General features: G+C 36.2%; 2 protein-coding genes across 5 annotated transcripts in view; one reads left to right on the forward strand and one right to left on the reverse strand.

The window, feature by feature from the left end:
* Positions 1-713: 713 nt before the first annotated feature.
* Positions 714-21600, forward strand: part of fbxo16 (F-box protein 16) — a 47319-nt gene continuing 26432 nt past the window's right edge. For both annotated transcript variants that reach the window (XM_073932459.1, XM_068215440.2), the window contains exon 1: positions 714-777. The gene's annotated coding sequence lies outside the window, so the exon portion shown is untranslated. The remainder of the gene's footprint in view (positions 778-21600) is intronic.
* The window catches only part of fzd3a (frizzled class receptor 3a), a 38242-nt gene continuing 18169 nt past the window's right edge, over positions 1528-21600 (reverse strand). The window contains exons 3-7 of one of the 3 annotated variants that reach the window (XM_005160748.6): positions 19990-20186; positions 18891-19908; positions 12922-13070; positions 8219-8467; positions 1528-5847 (exon numbers count right to left, since the gene is read on the reverse strand). In XM_005160748.6, coding sequence (XP_005160805.2) covers positions 5595-5847; positions 8219-8467; positions 12922-13070; positions 18891-19908; positions 19990-20186 — 1866 coding nt within the window. In that variant the 3' untranslated portion in view covers positions 1528-5594. 3 annotated transcript variants of the gene reach the window in all.

Here is a 21600-nt window from a genome sequence, read left to right on the forward strand (position 1 = left end):
GAGCTGTATTTCCATTATAAAATTGCCACTTTTAAAAACAAAAAAGTGATCTCCATAGATCTGATAGATACACGATATAAAGTGGGTCTCAGAAGCACTGCATTAAATTCCGTTTTCCCAGGCCATGTCTTTAAAATATGACAGTTTATTTTACCCCAGTATTTTCAATGGAATATATGCGTTAGCCTGCTGACGCTTTTACACTTGAACAAATAAATGAAGGCTGAAGTCTGTTTAACTGATTGTATTGTAATTACATTACATTACATTGTCCTTGGTGTACAACAGGGGTGCCCAAACTCAGTCCTGGAGGGCCAGTGTCCTAGTAAGAGCTTGATTAGCTAGCCCAGTTTGCCTGATTGAGGTTGGAACTAAACTTTGCAGGACATCAGCCTTCCAGGACCGAGTTTGGGCACAACTGGTATAAAAGAAACCTTCTGAAATTGAAAATACTAACCTTTTATTAAATATTAAGTGGTGGTTCTGTGACTGCTGGTGTTGGTTGCTGTATGGGTAAAAATATGACAGTCAAAGTAGCCTAACTAGATTAATTTCGATTTAAATAAAATAAAAATAAATAAAACATCAAATTAATAAAATCAAATAAAAGTCAAATATTTTGGGCGGGTTTTGGACAGCTTTTGGGCTGGAAAATGTCAGATCTGGCAACACTGGCGGCACGCCATTTGTTTACGCTTCATCCTCACATTATTAGTGATGACGAGTCTGTAATGTTACTATCAAGTTTTTCCTGAAAGCACTTCTTGACTTATTGAGGTAAAAATGAAACCACTTTTTTACTTAAATTGTAGCTTTGTTTGTCACCATTTAACAGTTTAAGTCGGTCAAACGCTGAAATAACGTTTATGTTGCTGTCAAAACACTTTCTGAGGTAACGTTATAAAACTGTCAGTTGCTAACGTTAAACCGCTAACGTTAGCCGTTAACGTTACATTTGAAGTTTCGTTTCATTCTGAACATTTTGGCCTCACAATGCGGGGTTAACAGTGCTAAACGTGATTTTCTAAATTACAGGTGTGAAATGTTCGTTTACCCTCTGTAAACATTGTGAGATAATCGCTAAATTGTTTTGCTCCAAAAGCTAAAAAGATTACGTTAGCTCAATGTGCTATCATTCTATATAAGCTAACGTTACAGTAAAGCAACGAATTTGGACATAAATCTGAAATTAAATGTGTCTGCAATCTCTTACACTTTACAAGTAAATATGTTTTCATCCCCACCTCATTTATTTTAAACAGGATAACGTTTTTTGCTTTGAAATAATTAGTACAGTTTTGCATGTCATAAATGTTCATGCCCATATGGTTGTATTGTTTCTCACTCACTTGAAAACTGTATCACTTCAAGCAAAGGGGAATGGTTTTGCACAGCTGTATTTGAGGTGGAAGTTCAATCAGAGACTGGATAAACTGGCCACTATGCAGTTCTGGAGACAATACTACATTAAGCTGACGCTGATATACTTCAATAAACGAAGGGAAATGACACACATTAACGTAAACGTGTTGAGAGTGATGTTTTATTTTGTACATAAAGCACTCAGGATGTCTGAGCATGTTAACAAAAGAGCCTTTCACAGTTTTCGGTAAATGACAAGACACAAATTTGACTAATGATCATTAGTGCTAAAACTCAACAGAGAAGAGCTCAGTAGTAGAGGACAAAAATGACTACAATATCTATTCTAAAATGACAGTCATATTTTTTTGTATGTTTTTTTTTTTTAATTCAGCTCTTCACACTTTAATGGACATTTCACCCAAAAATGAAAATGTACTTGTCTTCAGACACAGAACTAATGACGTTTGGCACTGGAAAAGATTCTCTGTAGAATAGCTGTTGTTATAAGGGTGTTTTTCATAATTTTATATGAAATAAAAAATGTTTATAAAAGCAGTTTTTTTAAACATTTCACAATCAGATGACATGTCAAAAAGTATCCCTTTTCACACTGTATTTTGCATGCCAGGCCAATAGATGGCAGTATCACTGTGTATAGCAACAATGCCCTGCACACATACACACTGCATTCCATCCCTATGCTCTAATCCCTTCAAAGAGTTTACCCTCTGGAGTGACAGCTTTGAAGGGTTATGGATGAGTCCATCCCATTGGAATGCAGGGTGCGTCACCAATCAATTTCCCTGCGCATAGGATTGTTAAGACCCAAAGTATCCATCAGTTGTACCCTTTGAAATTCTTCATTTCGAAAGGCCCTTCAAAGTGGCCAGTTTTGAATGGTTATGTCTAGATAAGATACACGGCCGGCTGAAAGTGAGATATGCACATCAATATAGCAGCATTTTTTATGATACTGTATAACAACATTTATTATTTTTACGTTAAAGTAGACGTTAAAATACAATTTATTGGGTAATTTAATAGATAGCATAAATAGTACTAGGTACAACCACTGTTTTTACGTTACTGTGATGGTTGGATTTAGGGTTGGGGTAGGGGGGAGATGTTAAAAACTAAAATTTATTGGGTAATTTAATAGATAACATAAACAATACTTAGTACAACTACTGTTTTTGCGTTACTCTAATGGCTGGGCTTAGGGTTAGGGTAGGCGTAGATGTTAAAAAATACAATTAATTGGGTAATTTACTTGGTACCACTACTGTTTTTACGTTACTGTGAGGGTTGGTTTTGGGGTTGGGGTGGGGGTAGACGTTAATAAAATACAATTAATGTGAAAAGTAATAAATAATATAAATAAATTTTGTTAACTTCCAGCTGAAAGTGTATCTAATCTAGCAACAACCGTTTTGAACACTTTGGTTCGGTACAACAATATGGCAGCCATGGCTGTTTTCACTCCGAAGTGCCCTTCAGGTGCAAATCTATATCCCATTTGGAACACACCGAGAGTTCTTCAAACCACTCAAGCACATTCTTATAGAGCAGTGTTTCTCAACCACATTCCTGGAGAACCACCAGCTCTGCACATTTTCCATGTCTCCTTAACCAAACACACTAGATTTAGAAATGGTTGAGACAAAGGAGACATCCAAAACATGCAGTGCTGTTGGTCCTCTGGGAATGTGGTTGAGAACCACTGTTATAGAGCATGGACTGAACAAGCAATACATATGCGCATGATGTCTACGTCAATTTTAAAACTGTTTAAAAACGTATACATTTTCAGGCCCCCAAAATGCCACTGTGCTGTACATAATCTGGCATTATGCACATACAAAAAAAAAAATCAGTTTTGTTATGTAAAACATTGTTATGTACTGCAAATTTCCAGATTCAAAATCACAAGTAATATTTGGTGATAGATTTTTCAGTTTCGGGCAAACTGTCCATTTATATTTGACCCAAATGTGTGTAGATATCAATATCCATCACTAGTTTTTCTCTATAAAACAGTCAAAAGTGCAACAAACAATGGAAAGAAACATTCAAAACCACATCTGTCGTGGTCAAAACAGAAAGCTTAAATCACGGGAGTATAAAACAGCAAGTGGCTCAACACATCAATGATGCATTAAAAGCCCTTATGCTTGACCCTGTTTATGAAGGAACACTGACTCAAGGTTCCACAGACTCACCTTAGAAAAGCTCACAATACATGCACTACCTTATAAAGATTTGGGGTCTGTATGATTTTTTAAACAAAGTTTTTGAATAGTTCATGTTTCTATGCTCCCTGAGGCATAATTAGTTTGATCAGAAAAGCAGATTTTGAAATCTTATTACGGTATAAAATAACTTTATTCTATTGTAATAGAAAGGGCTGAGCTGATAAACGATATTATATCGAACCGCGATCAAATTAATGTCAATAACATTAATAAGCTTTAGACATTTTTACTCCATATTGATCTAGGAGCCAATCACACAACAGAAATGTGCAACAATGGGAATCTAAAAGTGTGTTGATATTAGAGATGCAGTAAATTTTTGCATACCAAAAATTTATTGGCTGAAAATATGTTTTAATGGCCATTTAAATGGACCGTCTAATTTTTGTGGCTTCAGTTCAATAGCTACGTTTTCATCCACCTATTTTTTATGTGCATTTTAGATATGCACATAAAAAACAGTTGATGGAAATGGTAAGATGTGCATACATTTTGAAAATGCGCATAAAAAACATGCGCATAACTGTGTAGGACAAACTTTTATTTGATAAGAAAAGATGCTCATAAACGGCAATGCAAACACTTTTACCGAACAAATTCCAGTATGCGCATTAAAAAAGTCATGTGATTTTGTTATAAGAGATCATGTGATGATAAAAATGTGTGTGAGTTGACAAATTTGACAAATTGAGCATATTATAAAACATCTGAAATGTTGTTTTGGCCACCGCGTGTTCACTGCATATTCCATTTTTACTGTTGATATTTGGCCCCAGTTAATCAGGAACTGACGATTTGATTCGTTGGATGGAAACGCGGCTTTATTCACACACCAGTTTTGCGCAAAAAATTAATTATCATTTTTGGATGGAAACAGCTATTGTTGCGGTACTTTTTTGAATCTGGAAGCAACAACTTCTATCGAAATATATATAGTTTTGTAAATATATATCGATATATATACAATATATATCGTTTATTATAGAAAATAATTATGGAGATTGCATTTTTGCAATCTCGCCCAGCCCTAGTAATAAATACAGGGCTACACAATATATAATTTCAGCATCGTTATCGCAATGTGTGCATCCGCAGTTGTCACTTCGCAAAGATATGCAGTGTTAAGTCTGAATTGTAGTAGACCAGGAGCTAGAGAATCCTATTTCATCACTGTTTTTATATGGAATTTATATGATTTATGCATCAAAAATGTTTTACTTACTTAGAATTTTTGTCTCGTTTCTAGTCCAAACATCTATATTTCAAGTATCGAGTACAAGATTATTTAACTTACCTCAGTAGCAGATCATTTAGCTTGTTTAGCTTGTAGATTTTTACCTTTTTATGCTGATGGTGAAAACGAAACAATATTTTTACTTGCTCTAAGAATGCTTTGATATTTGGACTTGATATTTGCATTGTAACTTCAATTTCTGTACCTAAATACTGTTAGACTCCCCAGAAAACCATCAACTGTCTTGTGAAACTGTATTTATATCACTATATTTATCACAGAAAAATAAAATATCGCAATATCAGGTTTTTCCAATATCGCTCAGCCCTAGTAATAGATTTTAAAAAAGAATTTAATGACAAAAAGTAACTCTAATATGGTTATTTAATTTGTGTTATTATTTATTTTTGTTATAATGATTTTTGATAAAAAGATAGGTGAAATTGTTTACAATAACCAAATGAAATGAAATAAAAAAGCATGCAGACCCCAGACTTCTGTTGGTAGTTTACGGTAAAGGATTTCAAGTGTTTGGTATCCTCTGATTTGGAAATCCTCTGACTAAAAGTCAAATTTAAAGTAAATAAATTCAAGTCCCTTTTGTTCGTGGAGCTGCTCAACTAGTGTCATGAGGCTGTGGGTTCAATTCCCAGTGAACGCGCACAGTTAACAGTGTAGTTCGAACACTCTGGTATTTGTGGCTCCATTAGCTCCATTAGTTACGAGTAGTTTTGCAGTATAGTTTATGCTTTGGTCGCGTCCTCCTCCATGACGCGGTGGATGCCATTTCCAGGGCTGCTCTGGATGGCCTGTGCTGTGATGCTGAGGTCTCGAACACTGCTGTGCCGTGATTGGCTCTCGAGGCGCTGCAGGCTGCCGTGCCGTGATTGGCTGTCTAGGCGGTTAATGGCGCAGTGCTGTAGCGGCTCATTGAGGTGCAGGGAGCTCCCGTGAGAAACGCGCTCCTCCACACCGCGAAAACTGCTGGCCGTGTACCTGATGACAAACACAGCAACAGAGACATTTAGATCTTTGGTCAGAGAAGCAGATGCAGGCTTTGGCCAGCTGTGCTCAATTGGGGTGATATTATCCTGGGACATCTGCCTAATTTGGTTTGGAAAACTTGCTGAATATTTACTCCTATTATGTAAGTGCATGTTATTATGAATACAAGTTTGGAATAAGTATATATTTTTGAAAGAAGTGTGTTATGCTTACCAAGGCTGCATAAATATTCTAAAACCACAATGGGAAACATTATTACAATATAAAATCTATTTAAAAATGATAGTTTATAATGTAATTCATTTCTGTGATGGCAAAGATACACATAAATATTTAAAAATAAATTACCATTCAATGCTTTGGTGAAAAAAACTATTTAGAATAACATGCATAAGAACCATAGTTCATAATTGAGAACCAACAGTAATGGAGCACTAAATATAGAAAATGACTGGTTATTTGTAATCATTTTAAATTGAAACTTAATAATGATAATTTTGAGTCTAGTAAATGCAACCTTGTTGAGCATAAACTTCTCTTAAAAAGTCTCATTATCAGATTATTATCTTATTCTCATATAAAAAGATCTAATTATTCAATATTTTGATTGTTGGTGTACAGTATGCTTCATTTAAATATATTTTGAAAATATTAAAATTAAAACGTCATAACTCTTTCCAACAGATTTCAACATAACTGTTACTCTGGTGCAAATTTAATATCACACCTGTTAAAAGATTAATACGATACGGAGACCCGGAAGGGACATGATGAAGTGAGAAAAAAAAAAACGAAATTATGGGAAAATATATATTTTTAAGTTTTTGCATTCCCACACAAAGAGGTTTTACGCTATCTCTCAAAGATGTTTTCCATATTCAGGAAGTATATGGAATGTATATGCCATGGAATGTATTCAGGAAGTGTTCCACAAACACTTCCTATTCACATTATACGTCAACCCGCCCGTTTTTGCCGAGATTCTCCCGTATTTTGCCATTCTATCCCACTATCATTCTTTCATTAAGTATTTTCTCATATAATTCACTCATATTTTTAATCTTGAAAGCATGTTAAAATTATTATATATATGTCTGCATTCTGTTCTATTTATCAATGCTGTACGTCGGTCGCCAAACTTCCTGTGCAATCAGTAAACGCAGTAAACGCTGACTGACGGACGCGCTCCATATGATAAACTGATGATAGTGGGTTAAAATGGTAAAAACGGGATAGTTGACATGTATAAAGTGAACTAGGCATGGGACGATTTTAAACCATCATAATTTTCTCCAATACTGTTCCTAAGGTATGTGTATAATTTTTTTTATTTACTTTTTTTTAGAACAACAGTATCTTCTGGAGAAAAGATATCTAAAGATGCACTTTTAAATTGTTTTTAAAATCTGTTTTTGAAACAAATGAAGACAGAAGAAGTCAATAATTGATTTAGCCTGAGATGTTTACTCTTCCAAAATATTTTTAATGTTTCTCAAAATAAAATATATTGTGCTCAAAAGGGAAAAAAGATTTTGTATTTAACCTAGTTATTTAAAAAGATATATTTTAGAGCAGTAATCACAATACCGTGATACTGTCAAACCGTGGCATATTTATCCAAGGTTATCATACCATCAGAATCTTATACTGGCCCATGCCTAAAGTGAACAGGAAGTGTTTCTTCCATCATTTTTTTTCCCCACCATCACATCTCTTCCGGGTTTCTAATAATTTAGTTGTGATGCTTTAAAAAAAACTTTTTAGTCACAAATTTCTGTGTTGCCCGTTTTTGCAAGTCTGTTTATGTAACATACTTTATACTTTCATAGGCTTAATCAATCAGTCCATGCTTCTGCACTCTCAAGACGTGCTTTTTTTCTTACAAATTGAGCAACACACTCAATAACGTCAACTCAAACAGGTCCCATGAAATTATAATCAAGTTTTTTTAATAATTTGTATCAGTATTGTTGGTTTTTAGGATAACTATATGCTAGTGTGCGCACCAAAACAATGGCAAAACTTGCGTTTAGAAGATATAAACAGATATAAACATGTAAAGCTTATATTTTGTCACTTCTGCCTAGGTTTTATTCATGTCAACCCTTACTACAGTTGAAAAAAAATCATGACCAAATGCTCTCTAGTATCTGACATATCCCCCCCTCTTCAAGATGCTTTACATTTGATTTGCTTGAGTTCAACAACTGGCTGTTTTTTTTAAAAGGAAGGAGCTGCACTATGACTCACCCTCTTTTAATTTTTCATGTGAGATTCGGTCAAATATCTAATAAAAATGCACAATTCAAAACACTTCACAGGACACTTTTGAATGAAAACGATAAAAATCACACACACTCACCGGCCATCTCTGGAGCGGTGCAAGCTGCCATGGAAGCTGCTGGATTTGCTGCGTGTGCTGCCAGCACGGCTGGTGCTCGCGCTCGGGGGCTCGTCCAGCATGGCCAGGTGTGTGGAGGAGGCATGGGTGGAGGTGCCCTGCGTGGAGGTGCCTCTGCTCTTCCTCACCACAGGGGTGTTGGGATCTCTGAGGAGGAGCTGGGTAAAGTCGGGCTCCTGCAGCACCTGCCGGCTCTCGTGCACCGCACTGCTGACGGAGGAGATGGGTGGGAATGAGGGGAGGGAGAGACGGAGGACAGAAGGAAGAGACAAAGGAAAGGTGGAGGAGTGCAGATGAATGAGGGAGGAGGGAGTGGGACAGGTGGAAGGAGAGGAGGTTAATGCCCTGATATGAGGGACAGGGGTGTGTAGAGAGGAGGCCTTTACACTAAACCCTATGAGACAGGACACACTTACTGACACTGTTTCCTTTCTGTTTATTGACTGAATTATCTATTTTGCATTTATTCAAGTCACACTGACTGAATTTCTACCTGTGGCTATTTTTATTATATTTAAATGTATGCATATTGCAGACTCCCGGTACTGTGCTTGTAGCTTTCTCATTATTGGACAGTAGAAGAGATTTTTTTTTTAGTAGTATCTTTTACTTATTGTGGTGGATGAGGAGATTCCCCCAAAGCGCTTTGAGAGTCCAGAAAAGCACTATATAAAATGTAAGTTTTATTATTATTATTATTATTCATTTTTGGATATTGTTCATGCTAATAAAAACGTATTTACCATGTCATCATATAAAAACCTATATAGAAATATACGATTATATATAAAAATAAACCATCAGTACTGACACTTTTAATTGTGAACCTTATCAAATCTAAAAAAGGAATTATGTCTTCATTCTTGTTCTGCCTAATTTATTTTTATTTTTTTAAAGTTGTCATTTTAATTATTAAAGCTTTAGATTAAATGTTTTTGAATTTAAATCAGTGATCTAAAACTCTGAAGGCCGCAGCTCTTCATAGCTCAGCTCCAACCAGCTCCAACTCACATCTGCTTAAAATAGTTTATAGTAGCCTTGAACACCTTGATTAGTTGGATCAGATGTGTTTAATTAGGGTTGGAGCAAAACTGCAGACCTGCGGCCCTCCAGGAATTAGATAGTAGCAGTCTTGTACTATTCAAAATGTAGTAATAATTTTAGTTCTCTTTTTGCCACTCATTTAGAATTAAAAGTATAGATTTTTAACATTTGGTGGAACTACACTGTTCCACCCAATTCATTCATGTTGTCCCAACACAAATCCATTATGTTAACGTAACTAATTTTAGTACACAGAGCATAAAACAATTACGTTTTCCAAAAAAATCTCCAGCTTTATTCAAAGAAGTAGTTTGAACAAGCAGCAAATTGAATTTTTTGAGTGTAGCTAACAAATAAATACATTAAAGGTGCTGTATGTAAGTTTTTGACTCTTCTAAAGCATGAAAATACCATAATATGTCAAGAAACATGCTAAGTGAACATTCTTGTTTGTCTGACAAACAATACTGAAGTCAGATATTCTGTTTTGAAAATGTCCGCTACGTGACGAGATTTGCAGTGATAAGCTATTTGGCTGTTTGCACCAGACACAGCATGACAGCAATTTAAATTGAGCCATTCAGAAGCACAGAATATGCACTTACTCATGAAATGGTAAGGTTTATGATTACATATTAATATTAATACATATTAAACCTCTTTAACATTATTAAACATGCATGCTGGATCACTGACACAGTATGAGTTTGTTTGCATTATTTCAGAGTTCTAAAGTTCAATTTCAATTTTTCATTTTTTTTTTCAAGATCTGAGGTGAACTAACGTATCTGCGGCTGTTTTCAGTAGTATGGGAATAAATGTCATGTAAAATGACATCCACACTCACATTATTAGCATTTAACACTGAATAAAGCATATGTAGTGTACCTGAGTTGATCATTGTAAGTTTTCCCTGGTGTTTACCTGTGAGAAATAAAAAGCTGTTTCTAATATATCAATTCAAGGTTTTGGTTATGACAAAAACTCCCTTTATTATGGAAAATATTCCTTCTATCACGTGCTGTAACTTTTATATAGAACGCGGTTGATCAGCTGGCAACCTGCACTAGCGTTTGATCCAGGAATGCAATACCTAAGTCAACCGCTGGGTGTCAAACTTACACACTGCACCTGAAAATTGATTTAAAAACTTAACCTGTTTCATTTTTAAAAATGTAAACCTTTTTAGTATTATTTTTTACTTTTCGGCATAACCAACTAGCTGACTACCTAACAATCAACGAAATTATTGTAATATGATGAAAATCCATGTAACACTTAATCATATCATAATGACATTTAAAACGGGTCTCTTATGTCTATCAGTGCTGCGTTTTTATCAAAACTTTTATTGAATCAATAAATAAATCAACAGTGATATTTTGAACTATGATTTCAAACTAATTTAAAACTACTATTTTTTTTAACAAAGTGTAACACAGGTTTTCAATCAAGAAACAGCTTGTATCATTATAAGTTAAAATAATGCTTACTTACTGCTTACTTACTGCTTCTATTTTTGTTGAAAATGTTTTTAAAGATTATTTAATTCCCAAAGTTCAAACGAATAGAATGTATTTGAAAATAAGATCTTGATATATCTTGTGTATCATTATAAAGCTCATGACAGTTGATTTTGAGCACTATTTATCAATAGTGTATTTGCAAAAAATAGCACATAATATTGAAACTGGCAAGAATGAAAAAACAAGAAATGTATAAATATTCAGAATAAAATGTGATAAAATAAATATTATAGCTACAGCTCTACATAAACACCACTTAATTTATTTTTATTCCTGTGAAACCCACTGCAAACACAATAAACTAGGGATGTTAGATCCAATCACATGATGGAAATCAAGCCCAATCACACAGTTTTAGACTCGCAGTTTCAGACGTTACATCGCAATCAGGACTCGGATAAATACAGTTGAAGTCAGAATTATTAGCCCCCTAAATTATTCGCCCTTTATTTCTAATAACTGAGTTATTTTATCTTTGCCATGAAGACAGTAAATAATATTTGACTAGATATTTTCCAAGACATTTCTATACAGCTTTAAGTGACATTTAAAGGCTAAACTAGGTTAATTAGGTTAACTGGGCACATTAGGGTAATTAGACAAGTTATTGTATAACGATAGTTTGTTCTGTAGACTATGGAAAAAAATTGGCCTAAAGGGGTTAATAGTTTTGACCTTAAAATGGTATTTAAAAAATTTAAAACTGCTTCTGACATTCTGGAAAAGTAAACTTCCTCCTTCTTTCAAATTATGGCTCAGTGAACTCACAAACACACTCCATTTAAAAAGAATACGGTACCATTTACAGAATAAAAAGCCTAAATTTTTTCAAATATGGGAACCTTTTATAAGGTACTTGGAAGGGAGAAATGGAACAGTTGTTTGATGGGGATATTGTCAAATCATATGGCAGCTCCCATTTTCAGTAATCTTTCCTACGGGTGTGCAACACAGACAGAAACTGACGGGTGGGGGGGTATTATAGGGTATTATTTTCGTTTGCATACTGTGATCTATTTTGTTTGAGTTCGTATATATTTTGTTCTTCTTTTCCTTCTGTAATGATAACTAAGTTTGTTTGTTTTTTTTTGTTTTTTTTCTCTGTCAATTCAGATAATGGTTTACATATTCATAGGTAGACTCTGTAAATTGTGTTAATAGACCAAGGGAAAAATTGTATGTACGTGTGTATGTCTGTGTGTATATATGTGTATGTGTATGTATATATACATATAGACATGTAGTTGTAATATAATCACTTGTACCTAATAATTATAGAAGGAAATATTTAGTTTTAATTTCTTTTAATTTATTTTATTTTATTTTTTGCATAAGTAAAATGTGGAGGATCTTTTTTATATATTTGCAAACATTCTGTAATTGTACATATTCTTCCAAAAAAAAAAAAAAAAAAAAATTTAAAAACTGCTTTTATTATAGCCGAAATAAAACAAGTGAGACATTCTAAAGGGGGCTAATAATTCAACTTCAACTGTTTGCATATATTTACTCGTTATTTTTGAACACATCTATAGTTATGCGATGGCACAGAGTTAGACCTCTTTCTTGACTTCACACAGAAACTGCATAACATCACTTTATTGCAGAGATGCTAATGGTTAATGCCGGTAAAGTAAAACATGGAAGTAGCTTGAAGCGGAAAGCACGAGTATGTCTGAGGTCTGGAGGTATTATAAAGCAGATGATGACATCATTGCCATAGCAAACTGTGAGATACACAAACTTGGGTTTACCTGCAGGGTATTTTAAGCTGAGGTGCTATTTGTTTTTATATTAGATATTTTTCGTATTTACTGTTGCACTAAAGTCTTAAGTGTGAAAAATGTATGTTATTTATTACTTGATTGTTCAAGCTACCTCACAGAAGTGCTCTGTTTGTTAACAGTTAAAATGTTAAAATATGCTGAATTAAATAAAAAAATGTATTATAGAAGTATCGGATCGGTTTTGGTATCAGTAGATACTCAAAATCAAAAGACTCGGACTCAAGGGCAAAAAAACCTGATTGGGACATCCCTACAATAAATTTCAACAATAATGTAAGAAATTCACCAAACGTTACACAAAACTCACTCTTTTCTGCGATGCCCACTGAAGAAACTGGCCCACTCGAAGCAGGTCTTTTTACTCCCGACCCAAAACACAGACGGGATGCCCACCACCAGCATCATCAGATACTTGATGAGGAACAGGGCGATATCAGGCCTGCTGGTCTTCTCAACCTGTAAACACAGCACAAGCAGATTCACTTTCACACACTTCTGCATAATCTGCAACTTCAGAACAGGAGAAACCTGATTTATAATCAGAACGTGTACTGTGGGAACATGTGGGATCCGCTCTTAACCCCATGCAGTGTGTGTTTGTGTCAGTTTAGCCTTGGGTTGTGTGTGTGCGATTGTGTGGATGGGAAGTGCTTTATCTCGGCTCACTGCACAATTGCCAATGGCATAAACACAGCAACAGCCAACACAAATGTCTGTCCTGCCCTTTATCTAATGCACACACACACACAAACACACTCTTTCTGTATTTGTGCTTTAGATGGAGCATTACTTCTGCTCTGAATGCTGTCAGCCTGACTTTACATTCATATACATTACTGCTACACATCTGATCATTTATTTGACCTAGAACATAGCCATATGGTGATATTACAATTTAAAACAATCCAGTTTGATTTGCTGCTCAAGAACCTTTATTGTTTTTGTTATTAGCATTAAAAATAGTTGTGCTGCATTGGATTTTGTTTGGAAATGAAAATTGGGTTGACATCAGAACCCAACATAAGGCTGACGTCAATGTCCAACCTAAAACCTTGACGTTTTGTGGACATTACCACCATGAGATCTATCAGATGTTGGATTTTGGTGACTTTCCAACACAACTTAAAATCAACCAAATATCAGCGTAATTTGACGTCATTATTGGATGTCAAAATAACGTTGTCCTTAAGACGCTGGCTAGACATTGAATTTTGGTCACCTGACATCACGACCTAAATCTAATCTAATTTTAACGTCTTGTGATGTTGAGTGCCTGCTGGGTAAATTACTATCTTGACTGTTAGTTTTGAGCAATTGTGTATGGCTTTACATCCATATATATTAGTTACATTTAATTCTTATTTACATTTTTAGAAATAGTTTTTTAAAATTTTTTTATTATCTTTATTTTAGTTTGTGTCATTGCTCTGTAAGAGAGAATTCTATATAGATCAGTGGTAAGCACTTTGTAATCTTTCGAATGTATTTAATTTAATGTAATTATTACTTGACGTAACAAGAATGGGTTTAATTAGCTTTAATAAACCTTTATTTGAATGATCTGAAAAAATCTTAACAAATCTTTTGTCTTTATCTTGAACAGAATTTTTGTTATCTACTGAGCCATTTGCTTAAATGGCACCTTGTGCAATCCTTATTTAAATTAAAATATGTCGCTTGATTTTGGCTGATTGTTATACATCACAACATAAACATCTCACACATCTTTACTGTTTACAAATACATTATTTGACTGCTGCACAACATCTTGACTTACAACAGTATGACAGAAATCTGCTTTAAATAGCAAAACACTTCTTAACAGTTCATGAAGTGCTGCTACAGAGATATAACATGACACAAGACTGTCCTTCCTCTGCGCCACAACAGAACAGAACAGAAGCAGCAGCAGTAAACAAGACCTCATTAAAACTGATCCCACAGTCCCATACAACCTCAGGCATGTACACAGTACACACACACACATGGATAAACATCATCGAGATGCAGCTGAAACTTTCCTCCACAGCCTATTAGTTTTTATTAATGCATCAGTTCATATGTATCATGTTTGACACGAGATATTCAGAGCAGATGCTGCTGTATGTTTTACTCAGACGCAGCTATAAGCAATGAACTTAGCGGAAAAGATTCTGTTTTTACTCTCTGGATTTTAGTTATTAATATTCTGAGGGTATTTTGTTCCCTAGCAATATAAGAATAGACATTGTCATCCTTTCATATTAAATACTACAGTCAGATCATATAAACCAGAGGTGCCCAAACTTTTTCTTGTGAAGGGCCAAAAACCAAACTCGATTAAGGCTAGTGGACTGAACGTAAATACAGTATATGCCATGGGTAATTTCCTAATTTATTGAATAATATTTAGAAACATCTAGAAAACATTGCTTTATATGAACTAATACAGTAGGGATGCTCCAGATAAAACAGAAAAATCAGAAAGACAAATAAGAAAAATGACTAGCGATGCGATTTGGAAACATTGCTCATGTGTTGTTCTGCTGTGGATGTGTTACCCGAGTTGTAAACTCGTAAACAAACACTTGCAATCGGTTCATGGAATCAGTTCATGAGATCGGCCAGATCAGCCAGTGGATTGAGACGTAAAATGTGATTATCGGCCGATACTAATCTTCAACCCATCGATCAGAGCATCCCTATAACACAGCATATATTACATTTCATGACGAACTTATTACAGTAAAACAAAAACATAACAGAATGCAGTTACACTAGTCTTTGCCATGATTTGCTCGCTGATGTCTTCTGCATAGTCCTTTATCCATCGAGTGACATTACTTACTGTACACTTTAAAAAATGAGATTCATTTACATCATTTAAGTGAAACATTTAATTTCAGTTTGCTTTTTTCAGGCTTAGCAATAAAACAAATAAGCAAAATGTCCTGTCAAATTAGAAATGACTATGTTTTTTTAAAGGCATTTGCCCCAACCCTCTCTATCATTGTCACTTCCTTCTTAGATGGGATGGTGGGCCAAATCAAAGGTTACAATGGGCCAACTTTGGCCTGCGGCCCCTACTTTGGGCATCTCTGATATAAGCATTCATTTTGAGTAATTGAACATATTGTAAAATTAATAGAAAAACACATTTTGTGCCATTTTTGGTTACTTTTGATGCCATTTGTACCAGTACAATTTATGGCACTAGATGAAGAGTAAGCAGACTACTATTTATTTTTGCCTGCATCTTATAGTGACCACTTAGTCACAGTAATAAATTATTTATTTACTAAAACATTTCCAAAAACAGACTGTTGACAAAGTTGGCAGCAAACTGTGGAGGCCTTTAATTATTCAGCAAGCACAGTAAATCCACTTGAGGTCAAAGGAAGGAGAATAAATATATCAGGAAAGGTGGATGCTTTTGTAATGTGATTGTTGAGTTTTGTTTTGTTTTTTTACTAATAATGCTGTGTAGAGCATTTACATAACAAATCTGTCATCATATTCATGATCAGTTAGTGCTTATTCACCCTATATATATGGCAAGGCAGTGGCGCACTAGGTAGTGCTGTCGCCTCACAGCAAGAAGGTTGCTGGTTCGAATCTCGGCTCAGTTGGTGTTTCTGTGTGGAGTTTGCATGTTCTCCCTGCCTTCGCGTGGGTTTCCTCCGAGTGCTCCGGTTTCCCCCACAGTCCAAAGACATGCGCGGTACAGGTGAATTGGGTAGTCTAAATTTTCCGTAGTGTATGAGTATGTGTGTGGATGATTTCCAGAGATGGGTTGCGGCTGGAAGGCCATCCGCTGTGTAAAAACTAGCTGGATAAGTTGGCGGTTCATTCCGCTGTAGCAACCCCGGATTAATAAAGGGACTAAGCCGACAAGAAAATGAATGAATATATATATATATATATGTGTGTGTGTGTGTGTGTGTTAATAATTACTATTTATTAGCCTATATCTAAAGATGGCAGAGTGATGCATGAAATAAGAAATGATACAAAACATGAGGTGAAATAATCCTGAATACAATTAATTTTAAAGTGTGGCCCAACAGTCGATATGGTCTTGAACTGCCTCTGTCCACATATATTGCCCTTTGCTAAACTCCGCCCTCCTTAGTTACTGTTGTTATGTCTGTTAAGCTTTCATTCCTGGCATGTCTACTACAATATGTATGCGCTGGTGTCAGACATTGCCAAGGATATAATTAGTCAGTTTTGGCGTACAGGTGAGATGTCTGAGAGAGCCAGACAAAACAGGACTGCAGATTGCATTACAGGGGTATATTCAATTAGACAATAATTGAATCAAACCTGAAGCTAAAGCCTAGCCGCCTCTTACACTGACCATTCAACAGCTCAGTTCATGCACAGCAGGAGAGGTGAAATTTAAAAATAATATAATTCACAAATTAAACCATAATTTCTCTTTTTTTTAGCCAAAAAGCTTGATAGACTAATTGTTGTGCAATGAAATAAAGCATTACTAAACGACGAGGAAACACGCTGATCTACATAATTCATTCATAGAAAGAGCAGCCAGAAAGGGGAAATTGATGGATTTATGACAAATATTAGTATTATTGACCCATAACTAGGGGTGTCACGATTTCGATTTTTAATCGAAATCGATCGAAATTTATGCTCAATTTCGATTGTCGAATCAAAAAATAGAATCGTCGATGCTGTCACACCCCCATGTCACGTCAGCTTGAAGCGGGAAAAAAACAGGCTTGTTGAAGTGCTTGTTAAACTGCAGAAGCAGGAGACCCATCGACAGAACTTAAACCCTCTCCTCTTTCAATGAAGTCGCCGGTGTGTAAGCATTTTGGATTTCCAGTGAGTTATGTTGACAACGTTCGTGTTGTCGACAAAAAAAAAACACAGTTTTGCAAGCTCTGCTATGTACGTATTACGTACGGTTTGTCCGATAGACTACACCGGCATCGCGATCCTCCGCCCGCCCCCATTGCAAATCCACTCGCGAACAGTACACACTCAGGCCCTGTTTACACTGTCTTTGTTTTTAAATGGCATTTTAGAACGACAACGATTTGACATCCACAGTGGCGTGTAGCATTTCTGAGCAGCCCTCCTTCTTCACTACCGCTGAAAACACACATCACGTGACCACACAGACACAGACACACTCACAGCCATGCGCTCGAGAGAGCAGGTCCAGGCAGCCAGAGGACTGCTTCAATCTTTCACTCACTTGTACTTTGTCATTTTAGCGAACACCTCAGATACTGTTGGCTGGTTCCTGTCTTTTTTACCGACGCCATTATAACGACACAGATCACTGCCTTTTCAACCGGTCCCACAGAAAAAGTGATTGACAGGTGGTAATTATGTGTGTATCTTGCCTTTATTCATTTACTGTAGGATTTGTTTATGGGTAAAACAAAGACCATGCAGGTCAGGTAGTTTAAACGGTAGGCTACAAATAATTAATTGGTCATTAATTAATTAATTATTCATAATCGAAAATCGAATCGTGCCTTTAGAATCGAAAATGTAATCGAATCGAGGATTTAGAGGATCGTGACACCCTTACCCATAACAATGTACAATACCTATAACTGTCAGTATGTTTGTGTGTTTTTTATACCGTTTCTATTCGAATTTGCAGTTCAGTGGAAAAAACAAACATGCTGAAAAGCAAATCAAAGTATAAATAGCAGAAGTGAACAAATAGATTTTCCCTATGAGCAAATATTAATCCCACACCAAATATAAAAGCAGACAGTAACCCGCTATATCGTCCTCACCAATGACTAAAACTCCAAAAGACAGACAAAAACATTGAATTGTAGCTCTGACATGGACATGACGGATATAAATTACTGAAAAACAGCTGCGGGTGCAGTATATTGCGATCATATCTCTGTTTTGTTCTGTTGATATGTAATCCAAATACTCGTAGCTCGAAACAGATGACTGAATCGTGCTGCTTTTACAGCCCCTCACACAGCTTGATCCACGCTGGCATTTCTCCGCTTGGGTTTTAGGTTTTGGAATGTAAAAAAAAAATTCACCACCTCGTTCAAACTTTTAGGATACCGGCTATCAGATTTGCACAATCCATATGCACAACACTTTGGCTTGTTTCCCTCGCTCGAAAGCTTGACAGACCACCTGCGCATAGCCACTATTGGAGTGTGGCAGTTTTCAGGTGTGGCTTAGCAAAGGGTCAATTGCACAATAAGTCAATACAGCAGTTATTGTGAAGGGTCTACACAAATATTTGAGCGCTATTACAAGTGTTTCATACATCAGACTTACCTTAAATGGGCAGGGGATATGATACTCTCTGCAGCGCTCCTGAACCCAGGTGGTCTCCCACACCGATCTATGGCTCTGCTCATACAAATAACATCCAATGACCGTCAGCAGAGGCACCAGGTACAGCACGGAGAACACGCCGATCCGGATCATGAACTTCACCAGTTTGTCCTGGTTCTCCTTCTCTAGTGGGATCTCCATCCGTACTCTATTTAGCGCCGCAATGCCTGCTAACAGCAGCACCACACCAACAATCACATCCAGCACTAGCGGCACCAACAGGAACCAGCGCAAAGCCATGAGGTCGTAGAGGCCAACGAAACACACACCACTCATGCTGTCGCCCTCGATTTTGTTCATGGCCATCAGAGTGATGGTGAGGGCTCCAGGCACACCCCAAGCCACCGCATGAAACAGCAAAGCCTTCTTCTCGATGGCCTCGCTTCCCCATTTGGGAACTGCTGCTAGGAACCAGGTGATGGTGAGAATGACCCACCAAACACTTCCTGCCATGGTGAAGAAGTAGAGGGTCATGAAGAGTAGGGTGCAGGCTTTATTGTGGGAGCCTTGGGTGATGGTGGAGGCTCGGAAACGACCCGGGCTTGCTGTGTTACATGAGACACGATCCTCCAACAGGAAGCCCAAGAAGAAGACCAGAGACACCATCATATAGCAGACAGCATAGAAGATGATGGGACGCTCGGGGTAGCGGAAGCGACCCACATCGATGAGAAAAGTCAAGAAGGTGAACAGAGTCGCAGATAGGCAGACGATGGAAATGACGCCGATGAAATAGCGGGCGAAGATGAGCTCGTCTTTGCGGAAGTACATGTTGGGGCAGGGAGGAGAGCAGTCACGGACGCCCATGAAGGAGTAACCCAGGTCGGGCTCGATCTTCAACTCTCGCGGGCACCAAAAGCCATAATCCCGTTGAACTGCTGATGGCGATTCCTCAGTGCTGTCGCTGCTGGGGAGCAGGTCTATCGCTCGAGGGTACGACTCTTCACATTCGGGAAACCTGAGAGACAGAATATTAGATTGGGTTCTTATATAACACACAGATGTCTAGCAGAAGGGCTTCATGAAAGGAAGCTTGTACCTGCTACACTCCATCTCATCTGGCCAGCTGACCCCAAACATCTCCATGAGCTTGTAGCAGTCGCTCTTAGCCCGCTGGCACAGGCGGCGACATGGCAGGGTCACACGGCCATACTCGGTGCACACGGGTGCATAAAGGGCACACAGGAACGGGCGTATTTCAGTAGAGCACTCCAAGTTCACCATAGGATGAAAGGGCTGTATAGAAAGAGAAGAAAATAATGTAACGTTAATAATAATAATAATAATTTCATAATAAACATGTGACAGCGAAACACAGCGAAACATTTCATTTCATTTGGGTTTGTTTGTCATTATATTTATATTATGTTTTGATACTCCATTATCTATTTAAATATTTTAAATATTAAATTTATTTTAATAATTGAAATTTTTTATAATTTTATTTATAAATTTGTCTGTTTTATCTTACTGTGTGGCCCATTGCCATTATGCAATATTGTATTAATAAAATACAGAAACAAGTTCTGACAATCAACTATTAAAAACGCATAAAGCCTAATCACGTTTCTAAATCAGACTAAACAAAACATCAGAAGCAGAATGTTAACCAGTCAACTGCACAAACACAATACCCATCAGGCCACGTTACTTTCTGACCCATCTAGTTTAGTTTTTTTTTTTAATCGCAGTCACTTGGTCACCCTTATGTTAAATGAACATAATTAGATCTGTTGTGCAGGCCTGGTATCGTCCCTCCCTCATCCCTCTGAGGAGGCTTTTGTTTGGGGCGGGGAGACATGCTGTTTATGGCTGAGGCCCAGTTACAGCATGAGGCATTCTGGGAGTTGTACCAGTTCTGGGGCCGGACATCAATATGCAAATCCCATGGGGGAGAAATAGAAAGACTCCACCCAGGACCAGACAGATAGACAATAAACGCCTCCACCCCTGCAGAGCACGGCCCTTTGTGATACTCGGGTGGGGGTTCTGACATCCCAGCACCAAAACTTTCAATCATTTACACATGGCATAAACAGTATTTTTTATCATAAAAAATAATAGTAAATAAATAAAATTACAGCAGTATATATTTACATTCCTATACGTTATTTTACTTAATATTATTAAAGATAATAAAAAGACCAGAATACAAATAATAACAAATATATATATATATATATATATATATATATATATATATATATATATATATATATATATATATATATAATTATAATATTTTTTAAAAACATAACAATAATAAAACCATTATTATTATATTTTTAAAAACATAACAATAATAAAAACATTATTATTATATTTTTAACCATTATGCACTGTTTAAATTAAAATTTACTACCCTTTTGTTATGTTCGGGATGAAAACATCCACTGAATTAAAATGCTGTAAAATTGCATCAGATTTTTTTTTTCAAATATTTTGCATAAATCTGTTAATCAACCTCAGTCCTGATAAAAAAAAAAACTACTAAATTGTTTAGAAAATTATAGGATTTTAACTCTTTAATTCTCTAATTAATAAATGATGTCACTGATTTGGTGAAAAAAAAACACACACAAAATGACGTATTTTCAATATAGAAAAGTAATTGTGGACTGGATTTTCTTAACATTTTATCACAGTGTTG

The sequence above is a fragment of the Danio rerio genome, chromosome 20, assembly GCF_049306965.1.
Source record: "Danio rerio strain Tuebingen ecotype United States chromosome 20, GRCz12tu, whole genome shotgun sequence".
NCBI classification, from domain to species: domain Eukaryota; kingdom Metazoa; phylum Chordata; class Actinopteri; order Cypriniformes; family Danionidae; genus Danio; species Danio rerio.